The following is an 18868-nucleotide window of genomic DNA, read 5'->3' as shown; positions in this document are numbered from 1 at the left end:
AATATGCATTCTGAGGGTGAACTACGTATTTGCCAACAGAGAGAGGGAAATAAACTCTGGCAAAATACTGTACAGCAATCGTATTAATAGGAACATGTCCAATTCTGATCATCAATTTTCAGGACCAGTGAGTAGGTGCTAAGAAGGACTACTTGGCAGTTAATGGAAATAACAAATATTTATAAGAGGAACCCCATTAACTGAGAAGAGTAAAGGACAATACAGAATGTGATTTTTTTTAACTTGGAAGTGTAACCATGAGATAGAAACAAGTGATGTAAACAAGCGGAAAAGAACTAGAAACTAGAAATCAGTTTCTAAACTTAAGAGCCATGAAGTTCATCCTCTCAATGAAAGCACTGTGGCTATCAGTCAAAAAGCAGAAACCCCTCCCACCCAAGCAAACAACTGTTGGACATGGAGTTTAGCCACTTTATAGGAAGCTTAGGCAACACAGCTGCTCGTGGTAATGGAAAACCTGGCCTGTGACTTGAGGATAGTTTTGATGCTGTGCTTGAAAATCGGATCACAGAGACTACTGAGTATTGTTTTAATTTAAAAAATAGTTAAATGGGTCACAGCATGAATGCCTAGAGAATATGAGAAAAATGCAATAATAGAATTTTAACATTGCATTTTTTAAAACTCATGTTTACAAATAAAATTTCCACTCTATTAAAGTTGCATAAATAGTTCCAAGGAATGCATATTTTTAGCTTATGTATATATAAATCGTGCAGACGGAATATTAAATTTTATAGCTGCATATTAAAGTGCTCTTTTAAATAACTGTTTTGCTCCCTTTAAGAAATGTAATAGGATTTTGCATTTATATTTGATTTTTGTACATTTTAATCTTGGCAACAGCTTCTATTTCTCACAGCGTCAGCTATGAAATGTGTGTCAATTGATGTGCAAATTTTTACTATAAACTTGTGAAGGACTTTTCTATGCAAAATACTTAGAGAAGTGTAGATTTTTCAGGTGCTAGTTTACAATAATTGTCTGCTTAGCTTCCAATCCAGATGGCAAATCAAGCAAGCAGTAAATTCTGCACATTCACACAAATTGAGGGAGTGCTGGGAAAGTTCAGTTTCATTTTTGTTATATCAGGCTGAAATACATTGTGATAAATTTCTATGATTTTTCACAAAAGTAACATTCCAGGATGCCACTGTTAAAAGGGTGAGGGATCAGGGAGATGATTTCCTAGTGCATTCTGGAGTGAAGATCCTGCAGTTCCCTTAGGTTTTTCTCATGTCAGCATGTTCCCCCATTCTGAATGGTGTGAATCACATCTTCAGCTTGCCAGGCAAAAAATGTCTATCCTGGGACATTTAAACACAAATTGGTTGTATGTTTGTTCTACACTGTGACTACAAGTTTACAGATCATGAAATTTTAGCTTATTGTGCATTGACTGAAGGGGTGTTATGACTGCATTAATTAAGAGTAATCTAGCCAAGGCAGATCTCTCTCTTTGGAGTAGATTTCTGCTTGTATGCTAAATTTAAGTGGCTGGAAAAGATTTTCCGTATTAGAAGGATTATCGATTATCGAAGTGTTGCATACAGGGATTGTTTCTTCTCACAGTAAGCATATCTAAAATCATGTATAAAAACATGGGTAAATGCAATGATAAGTAGTGCTTAAAACATGTAAATTAATAATCAATTGTAAATTAATCTCCCATATTTGTGTGACGTGGTAGGAAGCACCCAAAATGCCTGAGCAAAGACAATCTTTTAGCTGCTCTTGAGATCTGTATGTGTTTTTCACAGCTGCACCACCTTTCAAGAGGGCTTGGCTGGCCACCAGTTGTTACCAAATACATTGCTTTCTTTCCCATCCCTGTGCTACCAACTGCTAAGATGGCATGTGCAAAGTTACAGATAACTCGGAAGAACTATGTTGAACAATAATTAGTACCCCAGTATTCTAGTTTTTGGGACTGCTACATTTGCAGGGATGGAATGTGGGATTTTACCCAGTTACTTTGAAATTAGCCTTTATTCAGGACAAGTAAAAAAAGCAAAAGAGCATTTTATATATCCTAGAGCATGGTTGGAAAAGGTTTATAAGAATGTAAGCAACAGAAATGAAAAATGACTGTGCTTAATCAAGAAGTCCAAAGTGCAGGCCAAAATGTTTCCTTTTGTTTCTTAAATTGAAGAAAGAAGGTGTCAGAATGTAACATGCAGAGTCAGATTGGCTCAGCCCAGGAATCCATCTGGCAGAGTGTCCTGGCTTTGTTAATGACAAAAGCCTTTAGGGGAAGTGTTTAAGAATAATTCATGACTCTCCAGGTCATGCTTTGGGAGAAGGCACATGTGAGACTGTAGGCAGCATCAGATTTACTTCTTCTACCCTATGCAGCTCAACTAAACTATCATACCTTGGCCTTCTATCCTCAGACACATCCGTCATGACCAGGGGCATGCTGCACACATCCTCAGTTTCATGACATGAAAACGCCATTTTCATGACCTATAACATAACTCTCATATCAGATAATTTGAACTGGGGATTTGGGAGGAGCCTCACAAAAATACATCTTATGGCCATGGCAGCACTACCTGAGGAGAGCTGGGGCTGAGTGCTATGTATTGCGAACACGATGGGGTCATGCCACCAGACCTCAACTGCAGACAGTCTGTGGCCTTCCCTTATTTCATATACATGTGGTGTTTGCAAATAATGCCATCCTTTTATACCGTACAAGGTATGAACCTCTAACGATGCCTTTAACATCAAAATAGTTAAAATTGGATGAGAAAGCAAAGTTGAAGCACACACAGCAATTGAAGGGTCTTCTCTCCTGTTCCTCTCATTTAGCTACAAAAGATTATAAAATAACGTAAATCAAACCTGAGAAGCTTCTGTATTACAAATAAAACTTCTTGAAACTAGATAGCAAGAGACTGTGTCATGTGTTGGAGGAGTTTCAGGCCATTTAGATCAAAAAGTGATGTGAAAATGATACCATTTATAGTTTTGGCTAATACAGCCTTGTCATGGTTTAACCCCAGCCATCAACTAAGCATCACACAGCATCACTCACTTCCCCCTGCAGTGGGGTGAGGGGAAGGGTAAAAGAGAGAAAACTGTGGGTTGAAATAAGAACAGTTTAATAATTGAAATAAAGCAATAATAATAACAAATGTAATTAAAAGGAAAATAACAGAGACAAATAAAACCTAGGAATGACAAGTGCAAATGAAAACAATTGCTCAACACCAAGCAACCACTGCCCATTCAGTCTCCCAGCAGTGCCCCCCCCACACCTGTCAATTTCCTCCCCAGCTTTATATGCTGAGCATGACACCATATGGTATGGGATATCCCTTTGGTCAGTTGGGCTCAGCTGTCCTAGCTGTGTCCCCTCCCAGCTTCTTGTGCACCCCCAGCCTGCTCTCCGGGGAGGTGTGTGAAGAACAGAAAAGGCCTTGGCTCTGTGTAAGCACTGCTCAGCAGTAATGAAAACATCCCTGAGTTATCCACACTCTTTCCAGCACAAACCCCAAACTTAGTCCCTATTAGCTACTATGAAGAAAATTATCTTTACCCCAGCCAAAACCAGCACAAGCCTGCAGTTGATTACCCATTCCAGATGCAGTAACATTTTCAGGCTGAATTTGGATTGCTTTCAGTGTATTAGGTTGCCTTTACTTCTTACAACAGATGGATTCTGAGATCTAACACAGACCCACTAAAGTGATAGAAAAGTTTCCATGTTGTAGTGGCACACCTGAGGAGTTATAGCAGATCTTTACAGCTGTAATAAGAAGCACAGATTTTGGTGTGATTCACCAGGCAAAGAGCACACTGATGTTTGTGGGTGTGCAGTACAGTTCGAACACTTCAGCACATGCTGGGAATGGTACTTGCACACCGTAAATGTTGGCTTCTAGGTTTGGGGTTGAGCATAATTTAGCTGTTTCTCACTTTCTGTATCAGTTGATAATGGTGTCAGTTATGCACGTGTTGACTGCCACACTGACCACAAGTATGGTTCATAATTCTCAGTTAGGGCACAGAAACTTTCAGGCTCTCTCAGCTCTACTTTGAGTGCTTCTGTGACTTTGCAGTTGTTTGCAATGTTAATAATGTCAGGATTGTTTGCATTTCATTTGATGTGAATTGGAGCTGTTGTAAAGGGGTTTATGGTGTGCTATTACATGTGCTTTGTTTAGCTAGTTGGCTTAATCCAGTAACATGACACACTGTGAGGTAGCTAGAGGCTAAAGTTACGTGCTTTGTTTTAAATCTCAAAAAGAACAGAATGTCCCAAATCTTTGAAGTTATTTTTATTAGAAAATAAAAAAATAAAGTATAAACAATATAACTCTTTAAACAGAAAAAACCTCATAACTCTTGTGTGACACATGTTGAATAGGAAGGTTTGCAAATAAAACTGTGATGAGTCTGTTAAGTTCTTTGAAGGCTTAGTTTTATTCTGGTTCTACTTTTTCAGTGTAACTGATTTTACAAATATCCTTGGCTTAACAAACTTAGTCATACAGCCCTATGTGTTCCTATGGAAAACTCAGTCTGCCTGTTATCTCTTGAGATTTGGCTGTGTGGTTGCTTCCCACTGCAACTAGCCTCTGTCCTTTGCAGGAGCCTCCCTGTCTCCTTTGGTGGTACAGATTTCCTTCTCGCTGCCTCACCTGCCTTTTCATTTTCAATCCACCGATGCTGTTTTTTCAGCAGGATGTTGTCTGTAGTACCCTCATAGCAAACTGCAACTTGAAAGGTTTTATTCTCTCACACAGAAAGGAGTTTCTTATGTGCTTGAAGCCGTTTTCATAAAGTTTGTAAAACTATGTAATATAATAGGGTCTCCTTCAGAATCTGGTAATGGAAGTTATAGCCTATATTAAGGCATGGAACACTGTCAGCAAGCAGAAGATCCTCCATGCACCACTTCTGGGTTTTCATCCTTCACTTGGGGATGGACTACTTTCAAAAGCCAGGTACTTTTCCCCAAGGCAGTACACCAGCCTTTGTGCCAAGTTTTTCAGTTCTGTTTTTTTGGAAAGAATGGCATTTCTCTGTAGTTATAACTGAGTCCACCAACTCCTTTTGCTGACTTACCAAGAAAAGGCAATAAAGGTAAAACCAAAACTAGAAGTCATGCCTGCCTTGTTACAGAGCTGCAATTATAAGCCTGTTGCTAATATCTTTAGTCATTACCATATCAACTGGATATAATAGGCTTTCTAATGAAGTACAAGTTGATGCTGTTTAGTTTTGAGACCAGTCCTCCATTAGCTATGGCAATTTACCACTGCACTTATAAAAGTGCAAATCCATAGCAATTCTCAGAATAAAGGCCTTTTCATGCAGTAGATTTCAGTAAGCAGTGAAAAGAGGTAGAATAAACAGCATTTATCCAGGAGCAGAACTAACAATGCCTTTCTGAAAGGTATCTGTATAAAGAAGGGTGTAGACTGAGAGCAATACTTCATCTTCTAACAAGCAAATATGTATTCCTGTTCTTAGCTAGCCCAAAGAAAAAGTTCTATGTGTAACTGGAGAAACCTATACCAGTAAAGGTTGTAGAGAGTTAAGTAAGAATAGCAAAATAATAGCTAAATTATTTGATAAATGAGGGAGCATGAAGTGTTCTGTAAAGTTGAAGACCCAGTAAGGGGCAGTGGCATCTTCTGAAATGTTAGGTATAGCTGAAAGAAACAAACTGACTCCTGTTAGTTGCATCATTCAAAATAAATATCCTAATCCTGTCTAGGCTATATTTAGGGTTAAAAAATGTAGAGTTATACCATTAAACAGTAGAGGACATGCAATCTAGATGGTCCAAATAGAGCATGTATTTTGGGCCTTGTCACTGTCATTCTCCTCATGAACCTTTCAGCACTAGTGAGTACACCCTGAACAAACAGATCTGTTTTGGTGGTTGAAACCAGCTATTTATGTAACACAGCAGTGAAATTTCATATTGCTATCCTAATCTCAAGTGGTTTTCTTTCCTTGTCTCTTCTGCTTAAGAGGATCTGATAACTTTTATCTTATTTCTACTGTATAAACATGCAAACCATATATTTAAGTCAAAATCCCCTGGAGGGTATCATTTACAAGGAATATTGTGCTATGATTGCTTCTCCCCTAGAACACTGTACACTACCTGGTGGTTTAATAGTTTGCTGTTTGAAATACCACTTGTTGAAAGATGGAGGTCTCAGGTGGATCTCAATTTGGGGTTGCACCTACTAAAATCAGCTTCCACAGGTTTGTTTTAACACTTCTGTTTGCTTTGCAGCAATCTGCTGCTCCTCAGTGCTTTTTATCAAAATATTCACTAGCTTCCTGTTAATATTTAGGCAAATCAAGTAATTCTGCTTTATATTCTTTTACATTTACATACTTATTTAACCCCTCCCCAGCCCCTTTTTTCAGTGTTATTTCTCCAGATTGTAGATTTTGCTACCATTTTGCTACCACTTGCAGATAAAATATTCTTTATTTTAACAATTGAAGTTCAAGTTTAATAATTTTACAGAATGCGATTAAGGTTCAGGCATGGCTTCTGCATTTGTGGACGTTTCAGACATGCATCTTAAATGCGTGTTCCTTCAACATAATTTTTCAGTGTGCAGCAGCATAACTAAAGTCTCGCTTTGGCCTTTGTGTTTCAGCATTAGAATTAAGCCTGTAAAATAAGTTAAACGTACCTATATTTTTAAAAGGCTGTATCTAGTGCTACCAGAAATGATGTAAGCCTGCTGATCATCCAAGTTTAGTTCTTGCTCTGACCTGGAATCTTCTCACTCCAGTCTCTCTTGCTCTTGTGGATACAACCCTTCTTTCCTCCTGTTTCGTGACAGGTAACCTGGGCTCCCAGCTGGTTGAGTATAAAGAAGAAATGTACATAACGTCTGACTGCGGGAACACGTGGCGTCAGGTAGGAAACAGAAACCATCAAAGACACCTGGAAGTAATTTTAGTGTACCAAATGTGATGAATTTTGTAATGCTTACTTAATGCGTATATACTCATTCTTTTGAGGAAGGTGACTATTATTATCCCCATTTTGCTTGGAACCTGGGAGAGATTAAGATGATTTGCAAAGACTCAAATTGGTTGGGCTGCAGGTTCTGCTGAAATTCAAATATTTTGGTCTCTTTAAAGATCTAAGTATTTTACCTAAAGAAAATAAATAAAGTCTGCTTAGGTTTTTAATAATGTAAGTAATCTTCTTATGCTAATAATGAAGTGGACTTGGGCTAAGTCTTGCAGTAAAAATATTCCAAGCTAAAAGGCATGGTTTAGGTATAAAGTATGTAAACTGGTGTTTAAGCTTAAACTTTGCTCTTCAATGAAACTCAGAAAATGAAAAAAGATTTAAAAAAATAAATAAAAAATAAATAAATAAAAAAAACAACCCAAAAGCCTTTGAATATCTTTTAGTATGATTTAAACAATTCTGGAACTGCAACTGCCAAAGTATGAAAAATAGAAGTCATACTACATGACTGTAATGCCGTTTGAATTCTGGATGTCCTTTGCTTCCAATGTCTAGTGTCAATTTAAGCCTTGCACCTTTATTATGTACTTTTGACTCAATTGCTCTGTCTCAGTGTGGTGGATCAACCCTGGCTGGAAGCTGGGTGCCCAGCAAAGCCGCTCTATCACTTCTCAATTGGACAGTGGGGACGAAATACAATGAAAGGCTCATGGGTTAAGGAGGAGAGGGAGAAATCATTCACCAGTTACTGTTATGGGCAAAATAGACTCAACTTGGGGAAATTAATTTATTACCAGTCAAATCAGAGTAGGATACTGGGAAATAAAATAAAATCTTAAAACACCTTCCTTCCACCCCTCCCTTCTTCTCGGGCGCAAATTCACTCCTGATTTTCTCTACCTCCTCCCCCCAGCGTGGGTTGTGGGCAGTTCATCCCACGATGTCTCTGCTGCTCCTTCCTCCTCAGGGAAGGATTCCTCACACTCTTCCCCTGCTCCACCGTGTGGGCCCTCCCACAGCAGACCTTCATGAACCTTTCCAGCATGAACCCTTCCCACAGGCTGCAGTTCTTCACGAACTGCTCCAATGGGTCCCTTCATGGGGTGCATCCTTCAGGAGCAGACAGCTCCAGTGTGGGTCCCCCACGGGGTCACCAGTTCTGCAGCAAACCTGCTCCAGTGCAGGCTGCTCTCTCCACACGGGCACAGGTTCTGCCAGGAGCTTGCCCAGCACGGGCTTCCCACGAGGTCACAGCCTCCTTCGGGCATCTCCCTGCTGTGGTGTGGGGTCCTCCATGGGCTGCAAGTGGAGACCTGCTCCACCCTGGACCTCCATGAGCTGCAGGGGCACAGCTGCTTCACCGTAGGCTGCATCACGGGCTGCAGAGAATCTCTGCTCTGGTACCTGGAGCATCTGCTCCCCTCCTTCTGCACTGACCTTGGTGTCTGCAAGGCTGTTTCCCACACATTCTCACTCCTCTCTGTGGCTGCAACTGCTCCTGTGCAGTGACTTTTCCCCTTCTTAAATACATTATCCCAGAGATGCCACCACTGTGACTGAGGGGCCTGGCTTTGGCCAGTGGTGAGTCCATCTTGGAGCCAGCTGCATTGGCTTTATTGGACATAGGGGAAGCTTCTAGCAGCTTCTCACAGAAGCCATCCCTGCAGCGCCAATCCATGCAAATCCAGTACACTCAGCAGTGCTTAATCATGGGGATATTTTCTTTCTTTGTGTATATAGCAATAATGCACAATATGATATGGAGTCTACTTACAGTGCATATCCAGGAGAAAGAAAAAAAACAAAACACCCTCAAAGTGTGTCAAAAGGTCATTTCATTTCAGTTAAAGTAGTGGTTTACTGTTCAGCTGAAATAAGATTAAGGTGTGTTACTTTCTGAGGACAAGTAAGTGTGAAAATGTTCCCACTAGAGTTACTGAGCTTGGGGAGTTTGAGGTTAAAAGAGGAAAATGCAGACAGTTTCTTATATTGCTAATGTAGGCTGCACAGAAAGACTTTCTGAAAGAAATACATTATTTTTGTCATGATAATGTCCTTTGCAGCTTAAAAGATAAAATTTTATGCCAAATTCCTTCTTGAAATCTAGCATATGATACATAGGTGTTTAAATGAAAAAGCCTTCCAGGATTTACAGTGGGTACTGTGTTGTCTAATACTTCACAAAGGCCTCTCTAGTAATTTATTGTCACTGTTTGCCAAAGTTCTGTAGGTTTTCTGGGGTGAAAAATAAGGATAATAGAGTGAAAGGGATCAGATTCGTAGTCTTGCTGCTTTTTATTTGTGAGAAGCTCAGGCAAATGATAGGTGATGAAACTTGACCTTAAGATGACTATTCATGCTGTAAAACCATAAGCTGATCCCTCATTATGACAGTAAAATTAAAAACACCATTGCTAGCTTTATTTTAATTAAAACTGCTATGAAGCCTTTTAATCAATCTTAATATCTGTGATCAGAATGAAAATGTAGATTATTATATGTATTTTATAGCCTTGCTGTTCATGATCAAACAGTTCTTCCAGAGGACAGCAGTGCATTTCTTTTCTCTGTTGGAGTTCATGTAACAAAAGACAAGGTTGATGATATAGGAATTATTTAGACAGTAAATTACAGGTCTCATGAGCTGGCAAAAGCAGAGAAAAGCTCATGTTTTGGCACAAGTCTTTGGGTTTGTTTAAGTCACTGACTTGGAAAGTGCAGTTGTCATTAGTGAGTGCCTGTCACCTTTCTCACATGCCACACCTGATGTTGCAGAGCTGTCTACAGACTGGAAAAGGGTAGTCTGTTCTTGCATAGAGTGACAGAGCAATGCAGAAAATTAAGACTTTCAAGACAAAAGACTTTCAAGAAAAGGCAGTTCAATGAATTAGTTAAAAGCTTACCTGAAATAATAGCAGCACTGGTTCATAGGAATAGAGGACTGGGAGGGAGGATAAAGATCTTATGATTCAACCATGTCCTCTGAGAAAACATAAAACATACTAGGAACATCTCTAACAGAGGTTTACCAGACCTGTTAATCCTTCACTGTAGCAGATTCTGCACTCTGGCTATATGGTGTTTCACCATTCTGCATAGGTTTTTTCTGAATATTTAACATAAGATGCCTGTGCTCTTTGCTGTTGTTCTTGCAGCTTCACCAGTTCTGAAAGATAAGTTGATTTTTCTTGTCTTTAGAGCAGAGTGGTTTCTGTCACCTTTGAATAACATTTCAGATGTTGAAAGGTGATTATCATGTCTACCCAGAGTATAGGGGTTTTCGAAAACCTCTTGGAAAAGGAACAAGCTCAAATCTCCTGATTTTTCCTAATGTTTAACATTTTTAAAAGTGCTTTTCCTTTTTGTTGCTCATTGACTGGACTGCCTAATATGACATCCCTCTCCTGAAGCATGGTAAAACTGGAAGCAGAATTACAAATTTTATCAGTACTAACCATAATGAAATGACTGCCCTTGATCATAGAATCGTAGAATCATAGAATCGTTAGGGTTGGAAAGGACCTTAAGATCATCTAGTTCCACCCCCCCCTGCCATGGGCAGGGACACCTCACACTAAACCATGCCACCCAAGGCCTTGTCCAACCTGGCCTTGAACATCGCCAGGGATGGAGCATTCACAACCTCCCTGGGCAGCCCACTCCAGTGCCACACCACCTTCACAGTAAAGAACTTCTTCCTTATATCCAATCTAAACTTCCCCTATTTAAGTTTTAACCCGTTACCCCTTGCCCTACCACTACAGTCCCTAGTGAAGAGTCCCTCCCCAGCATCCCTATAGCCCCCCTTCAGATACTGGAAGGCTGCTATGAGGTCTCCACGCAGCCTTCTCTTCTCTAGGCTGAACAGCCCCAACTTTCTCAGCCTGTCTTCATACAGGAGGTGCTCAAGCCCGTTATTGGCACCACATTTCAGATTTCTCCTCTGTGCACTAGCATCACATTGTTGACTAAGATTGTGATTCATTACTGGTACTAGTCCCTGAGTTCCTGAATTTGTAATATATTCTCAATTTAACAATGATCTACTGATCATTTTCCTTCCATAATTTCATATGGTAAGGTCATATGAGAGTTCAGGAAGACTTAACTAGGGTAGGATATACAGATAGTGTTTGCAGTCTAGAAATAAAAGAATGCCAAAATGAGAGTTTTGTGAAATTAAGTAAATAATGGTGATAAATGGAAAAGTGTGGGAAAATAATGGAAGATTGGCAAGGAGGATCATAAATGTGCTTAAGTGACTTGCAGCTGGGGTGTCAAAAAACATATATATCATACTAATTGTAGTTTGGCCTTGTGTGTTGGGCAAGTAGAACATCTGTGTTTAGATAACATAGGCCTGTGATAGACTGAGAGGCACCCTACCAAACATGCTTGAGATTCCTGTGTAGCTGTGGGAAAGATCAAAGCACAGTGGTAAATTACACCTGCATGAATTCCTGGAAGTCAAGTGGAAACAGTAGGAACAGTGATCCTCTAGCATGGACCAAGCAACGCAGTGCCTGCATCCCTGCTTCTGTGCTTCTGTCTGGGTGCTGCTTCAGGGGTTCCCCAGTTGGTGCGGTAACAAAGACAGGTTTACTCTTTGCTTCTCATCCGTGGTTTTGTGGTTACTGCCTGTGCTGGCTCACACAAAAAGTGAAAACAAGGATCATGATTATAAGTAGCCGTAATCCAACTTGGGCTAGCTCCAGTTCTTCTGCCCTTCTGTTACATGATGCCTGAGGCGCTTGTTAGTATCTCTTGGAACCATTGCTCCACTGCATGCCATTTTAAGGAAAACTGAATTTTTTGCCTGTGTTTTGTACAACATTGCACTGTAAATAGCAGCAATTTAGGAGCTGATTGACAAGTAACTTAAATGTCCATGCAGCAGCTGTGATCTGGCTGCTGTATGGATAGGAGAAGGGAATCTCACCTTTACATTATCATGAACTATGTGGGCTTAGAATCATTTAGGTTGGAAAAGACATTTTAAGATCATAAAGTCCAGCCTTTAACCTAGCAATGCCAAATGAACCGCAAAGAAGTAGCCTATGAAATAGCCTCACTCATGGGACAGATATGTCTCTTTTGAACATTTCTCTGTCTATTACACCAGGAAAACAATATCATAAATTGCATTAATGAACATAATATCAGGTCAAATAGGTAAATAAATCTTGTATCTGGGAAAAATGGGCTACCTTTGAAGACAGTTTCAGACCCTACGTGTTTTAAACCTTTTTTTAATCCCTATGGGGCCTGTTTTTTCAGTCTTGATTTTTAAAATATTTATGCTACTTTGCCAAAGGCTGAGGATGACCTTGTGTTATCCTTAATGAAACACACTTCCTTTGAGTGTGTTTCATTTATTCTTAGAAAAAATATTTCTGTTCACATTTATGATTGCCGTTGCTATTTCAACAGCATGTGTTGCAACGCTGTGCTTGAAATAGGGTAAAAAAGGAAAGAGAAAGGTCTGGCTTTCAAAAGAGATGGATTGAATAAAAGGAGAACATCATCAAGAAAAACCCTTTCATATGTGATCTGCCCCCAGAGTAGTTAGTATAGCAGCAGAATGATCAATTAAGCTAATATGGTTACACAGAAACTCTGTTGTATGTCTAGGAACTGAATCTAGATCTCTGGTGCTTTAGTCCAGTGTTTTGTTTGTTGGAATATTATTTCTCTATGTCAAATCATTTTGTATCAGAGCAGTTTGGAAAATATTTGTTTAGGCAGGAATACTTATCTTTCTGCAGATATCTTAAGAGATGGTTCGCAACATCTTTACACACACCTGGAAAGGCTATAGTCCCAGTCGCTTAGAATCATAGACTCATAGAATCGTTAGGGTTGGAAAGGACCTTAAGATCATCTAGTTCCAACCCCCCTGCCGTGGGCAGGGACACCTTACGCTACATCATATCACCCAAGGCCTCGTCCAACCTGGTCTTGAACACTGCCAGGAATGGAGCATTCACAACCTCCCTGGGCAACCCATTCCAGTGCCTCACCACCCTTACAGGAAAGAATTTCCTTCTTATATCCAATCTAAACTTCCCCTGTTTAAGTTTGAACCCATTACCCCCTGTCCTGTCACTACAGTCCCTAATGAAGAGTCCCTCCCCAGCATCCCTATAGCCCCCCTTCAGATCCTGGAAGGCTGCTGTGAGGTCTCCAGGCAGCCTTCTCTTCTCCAGGCTGAACAGCCCCAACTTCCTCAGCCTGTCTTCATATGGGAGGTGCTCCAGTCCCCTGATCATCCTCGTGGCCCTTCTCTGGACTTGTTCCAACAGTTCCATGTCCTTTTTATGTTGAGAACACCAGAACTTAAAAAGAACTTAAAAAACTCTTACTATGGGGAGGTCCAATTGGTTAATTCTGTGTAGAAAAACTGCTTCCAGATTTTAATTTAGAATTGGATATCACTTTGTGAGAGGAGCAAGTGACTTTGGGAATTTTTGGTTACTTTTAAAGGTTCTGTATCTCAGAGTAAAATTGTGTAGTGTGTATTTCTCTAGCATCATTTAAATGTGTTTTCATTGATTTAGTGGAATTCTCCTAATTGCTCCCAACAGATATTCTGGCCTGAAATAGCTGCTGAAGCTCTTAGTACAGACACAGGAAAAAAACGTTTAGAGCAGAGAGTGGAGAGGGAAGAGAGGGAGAGAAAAGAAGTTGACATCATGGTTATAAAGCACATACCATGCTTGAAAAATCACAGAAATAATCCCATAGAAATATGTTATAAAAATCTAGTTCTGTAGTGCCTGGCTATTAGTAAGGATCATAATAAATTTATTACCTGACTTTAGTTAGGGGAGAGACATTTATCAGAATTTGTGGCTGACTGTGAGACCACATATCTCATATTCCTGGGTTTGAACTTCAGCTCTGACACTGGGATCACGTCTGCCTGAATCCCTTGCAAACTGTTTGTTGTGGTTTTGTTTCTGGAAAGTAGAGATATATATTTACTTTTGTGCATGAAATAGTTAATTATTTTCAATGTACTGAAGATGAAAAGTGGCTTTCATGAGGAATTTCATACATTTTGGGTATAAAATGTTTGAAATGTTTGCAAGAAGAGCATGATATAAAGATGGCATTAATATGCCTGTAATGTGTCAGCTGTGCTTTATAGTGTGCTAAAGCTGGGCTCTAAAATGGTACATGAGGAAGTGCCACGGTGCTTTTCTGGGAAAACCTAATTTGACTGAAGCGATGCAAATACCAGCTTCCTTTATCTTCCGTATGATGGTGAGGCATGTGGAGACTTCGTGTCTGTTTCATTTTGATTTGAGCAAAAGTTCAACCAGAGTTTAGAGGAGGATCAAAACTCTACTTGCTTATCTGACTCCAGCTGATCTCATCCTTTTGAAGTGCATCTAAAATTAATGTCTGTCCTTTACTGAATTCTCTTCTGAAATATGCAGCTGTGTGGAACAAGTAGATAGGACTGTAAATGCTTCATATCAGGGTTTTGCCTGTAAAATAGCAACATTGAAAAACTGATCAGACACTTGAAGCCCCAGGATCCCCATAAAATACACTCGTATTAGATGAGAGGAAGATTGAATTCTCAACTCAAATTAAATGCTTACTATTTTGAAGTATTTGTGAATGTGATGTAAGATACTTCCCCCTCCCTCCAGTTCAGCCTTTTAAATGCAGCATTTAGTATTGCTAAAAAAAAAGAAGCATTTAGTACTGTTAGTATTTTTTTATTCACAAGGCAAAAGAAAGCTAACATTTGTGGTTTTCACCTTTGCTTTGTCAAAGCGTGTATGAGTCTATGTGTTCACCTATTAACTGATTAAGTGTATGTAGTAACTCTCACTTTATCACCTGCTGTTAAATGAACTTTCACAGATTAATAAGTAAGCCCTGTCTTGAAACTGATCTCACATGTAAAAAAAAAAAAAGGAAGATATCTACCTGTTCACATCTTTTAGTACTGCTGATAACCTCCAGAAGTGACTGAAAATAATTTAGGAAATTCAAATCTTTCATACTATTAAATTAATATTACATGTATTTAGGTTCAGAACTCAGAGCAACCTCTGTGTGCGATCACATAAAGTTTTAATTTAAACAAATCACTGACACTGGAAATCTAAAAAATATTCTTGCACCAAGTATTTGAAGTTCCATAAAGTCTGGAGAACATGTGAGAAAGTCACGGACAGCCATACTTTGCCTATTTTTCTTAGAGTTAGACTGCAAAGCATTTTATTCTGCAAGATACATAGAATATGGCAAATACCAAAGTAAAGTGATAGGTCACTTGGTGATATATAATAGGAAGGAATGCAGACTGCAGACTGTGAGAAATATATGCTTGGGCTAAAATCACTTTAGACAGTTTAATCTGACTGTGATTTGAACCTGAACATTTTCTGATTCATCTGCTTACCTTTTTCTTTTACAGCTGGGAGAAACATAAGAGTTAAACTGACTTTTATGTCCTTTTCAGTTTGAAGTGCGGACATTATAAAATATATAAGTCTTTTAATCCTGGTTTGTTCATGCATTTTATTCCTGCTGTTCTGTACATTTGCTTAGCTGGCTTTTTTTTTTGTTTGACATGTAGGTCTTTGAAGAAGAGCACCACATCTTGTACCTGGACCATGGTGGAGTTATTGTGGCCATCAAAGACACCTCTATCCCTCTGAAAATACTGAAGTAATCCTACAGTCAATTAGAGTAGAGCTATTGTGTATTCTAGACCTCAGGCAAAGTTCATAGTTTCAGATGAGCATTTCAATGTTATCGTGTATGAAACACAGGTGGGGTCGGCTTAAATTAATGTTCATTAAGTCAACAAAATATAAGTAGATATTTTCTTAAAGATTACTTTGTGGTGCTGCAGGTACATTAATCATAATAATTTTTTCTTGCATCATTGTAGGTATTTTTGCTTAAAAGGCTCTCTTGGAACGCTGTAGTACAAGCCATGTTCATGATTGTTACCTGCTGCTGGTTTGCACCAGCAATGTAGGGCAATGCTGCTCAACCTATGGTACATATGTGGCTTAGATATCCAGTCAGGATAGTTCATTCATACTGTAATAAAGCTCTGTCCCATCCAGTGGTCACACTAGTGAAGACTTGAAGAATAGCCTTGAGTTGCTTTGTCAAGAAGAGTATAATGTTGTCTTTGAGAGCCAGTGGGGAAAGGATTTATGTGTGCTTATGTACTGAGTAAAACAGTATGCAAGAAGCCCGATTCATTGAGCTATTTGTGCATAAATTAACTGTGGTATGCATAGCTCCTGTCATATAGTGATAATGCAGCCAATAGCTTTCTTATCTTGTTTGGTAGGAAGGATTTGCTGCAAAGCATTTGTTATAAAATACAGAGTTTTAAACTGCATGATAGTGAAGAAAAACATGGTAAACTTATGTAGTGGTATACAAAACTATCATCGTTAGCATAAAACCCCTAAGATATCTTCATCACTTCTGACTAGGTTAATTTTTGTGTAATCGTCTATTCACTATTAGGGCTTAAGCTATGTACTTGGTTAGCTAGAATAAAGCCATCATTAACTATCCAAAAGTCCTGGAGGACAGAAGAAAAGAGGCTTTGATTCATAAATTCTGGGTGCACAGAGAATTTGCAGTATGTTTTACTGATTGATCAGCATCTTCTACAAATTTTGAAGTGGATGGTAGCATCTGTGAAGGGCCATCATCTTGGTGCCTGCAGTTACACATGTTTTAGCAACTGGGCTGTTTTGCCTCTCATGTTTCACTGACCTCTGTTTCACAGGTCTCTAGCTCAGAGAGTACTAGAAAGAATGAAGTGTAAATTAACATCTTGAACCTACAAGGTAGCAAGATAGTTTGTTGACAGACCTCAGGTTTTATCCACCTGAGAATTTCCATTGTGGCAAATTTATTATACACATTCTAATAAAGTTGTGAGCCCCTGGGTATGTTTCTTGGAAAAGATCACATTAATATGATATACTGCCTAGGCGTGTTGTATTTTTGTATCCTGGGCTTTAGTAGTGAGGGGATTTTTTTGTTTGAATAAATGAGTTCTGTTATGTGTAGTAATAGTTGTAAATGCAAACCATTTCCGCTTTTTTACAGGTTCAGCATAGATGAAGGCCAGACTTGGAGTACACATAACTTTACTAGCACATCAGTCTTTGTAGATGGATTACTTAGTGAACCTGGAGATGAGACACTGGTCATGACGTAAGTTTCTGGTTTCATCTCCTTCTTTCAGGGTGCTCTCTGCTTACGCACTGGAGCCTATTTTAAGCTGTGTGTGTTTGAGGTAGTGTTTGAGTCACAGGCTTTTGCTTCTTACAGGCACACAAACTCTTACACTGATGTCCATTTTTTTTTTCTCCTCTACACATTCTCAGACAGACTTTAACTATGTTAAATACCCGTTGTCTTCATGGTGTACACAACTATATTGTTGTCCTAGTAACTAGCATTGTAGTACTTCGAGTAAGCAAACACTGGTAACAGCTACATTCTGTGTAGTATTCTGTGCAATGACTGAGGCAAACACTGTGAACAGAGTTATAAATAGCCAAATTCTGCAACTCAAGCCCCTGATTATCTATCTTTTTTTCCAAAGGGCCAGGGACATCTGGATCTGGGCTGCAGGTTTTGCTTCATCTCTAGGATAAATGCTAATATTTTAGAAGTGTCTGAGTGCTCAACACACCTGTCCAGTTAGGGAAGAAGTCAAAAAATGTTGCCTGCAGCAGGAAAGGAGGATGCATTCAGAGATGTGCAGGTTGTCTGTGCTCCTATTGGAACAGCTTGTGCGATCCTTTGTGTTGGAGCAGTCCTTTATGTTGGAGCTCAGTGTGTTTATGACATGCTTTGTCTTCTAAGAGTTACAAATAGAGCTGCCTTTGACGTGTACCAGTAGCGTTTTCCTCAGGAAAATAAAAATAAAAAAATAACCCAGCATGGAGCTGTGTAAAGGATCCTCAGCAAAACAGAAATCCTGCTGAGGCACTTAAAGGAACACACCAAGTTTATACTGCGCAGAGGTGAATTTGGTCAGCTCGTTCTTTCTTTCTTTCTCTACTGTCCCATTTATCCTCCCTTTATACACATATATATGTATACTGAGAAGAAAAGTATTATCCACCCATGCTCTCCTCTCAAGTATAGGTTTGTTATGATACAATATATGCTATGCAGAGAAACTTAAACCTCTGAATGAAGGATTTCCCTTGATTTCAGTGGAAGTAGAAGAAGCAAAAGCTATCCTAAACTGTACTTACTGGCAGATAAAATTCATACTGGTTTGATGAATATATGCTCTGGGCTGGTTTTTTTAATTATTAAATATCATTAAAAGCAGTGATTTTGTGAAGATGTATTTAAATAACCAGGTGAATGGGTTCAAAAACTCTTGTAAAATATGATTCCTTTTTGAAATCATCCATCTGAAATATATAAAACTGTGCCTAAATTTTGAACATGAGCCTAGATTGACAAAAAAAGTATCCTGTGTCTTCTGTGTTTCTAAGTGCACTCTTGACTACAGCATTTCAATGTCAGCCTTGTAGGGACTTACTTTGCTTTAGTTCTACTGAATATAGAGCATGTCATACACTTAGTATCACAGACTGGCCCTGGAAGACTTGCAGCATTCCTACTGGACTTTAAAGATAACGAGAGGAATAAACCTCTACTGTTTCCTTGTTGCATTGTGTCAGCTCCCTTGTCTCTTGTACTGCCTTTGATTGTGTTTTACCTCCAGGATGATGCTGTCTGACTAATGGTGCTCTGTCTGACTTTACATCAAGACCTTTTGTCATTCTGTTTGGCTTAGGTCATTTTCTCACAAAACTTCATGCTTGTACTGAGTCGCTGTGCATGACTTAATCT

At 39.2% G+C, this 18868-nt stretch overlaps 1 protein-coding gene across 8 annotated transcripts in view; it reads left to right on the top strand.

The window, feature by feature from the left end:
* SORCS2 (sortilin related VPS10 domain containing receptor 2) overlaps positions 1-18868 on the top strand; it is a 548057-nt gene that overhangs the window by 480204 nt on the left and 48985 nt on the right. For all 8 annotated transcript variants that reach the window (XM_062638797.1, XM_062638795.1, XM_062638796.1 and 5 more), the window contains exons 12-14: positions 6849-6925; positions 15588-15679; positions 17096-17203. In XM_062638797.1, coding sequence (XP_062494781.1) covers positions 6849-6925; positions 15588-15679; positions 17096-17203 — 277 coding nt within the window. The remainder of the gene's footprint in view (positions 1-6848; positions 6926-15587; positions 15680-17095; positions 17204-18868) is intronic.

Source organism: Pezoporus occidentalis, unplaced genomic scaffold (genome assembly GCF_034315485.1).
Source record: "Pezoporus occidentalis ecotype Australia unplaced genomic scaffold, CSIRO_AGI_Poc_V1 ctg58, whole genome shotgun sequence".
NCBI lineage: Eukaryota > Metazoa > Chordata > Aves > Psittaciformes > Psittacidae > Pezoporus > Pezoporus occidentalis.
The sequence above is the reverse complement of the archived record's forward strand: the minus strand, read 5'-3'. Positions and strand labels throughout refer to the sequence as shown.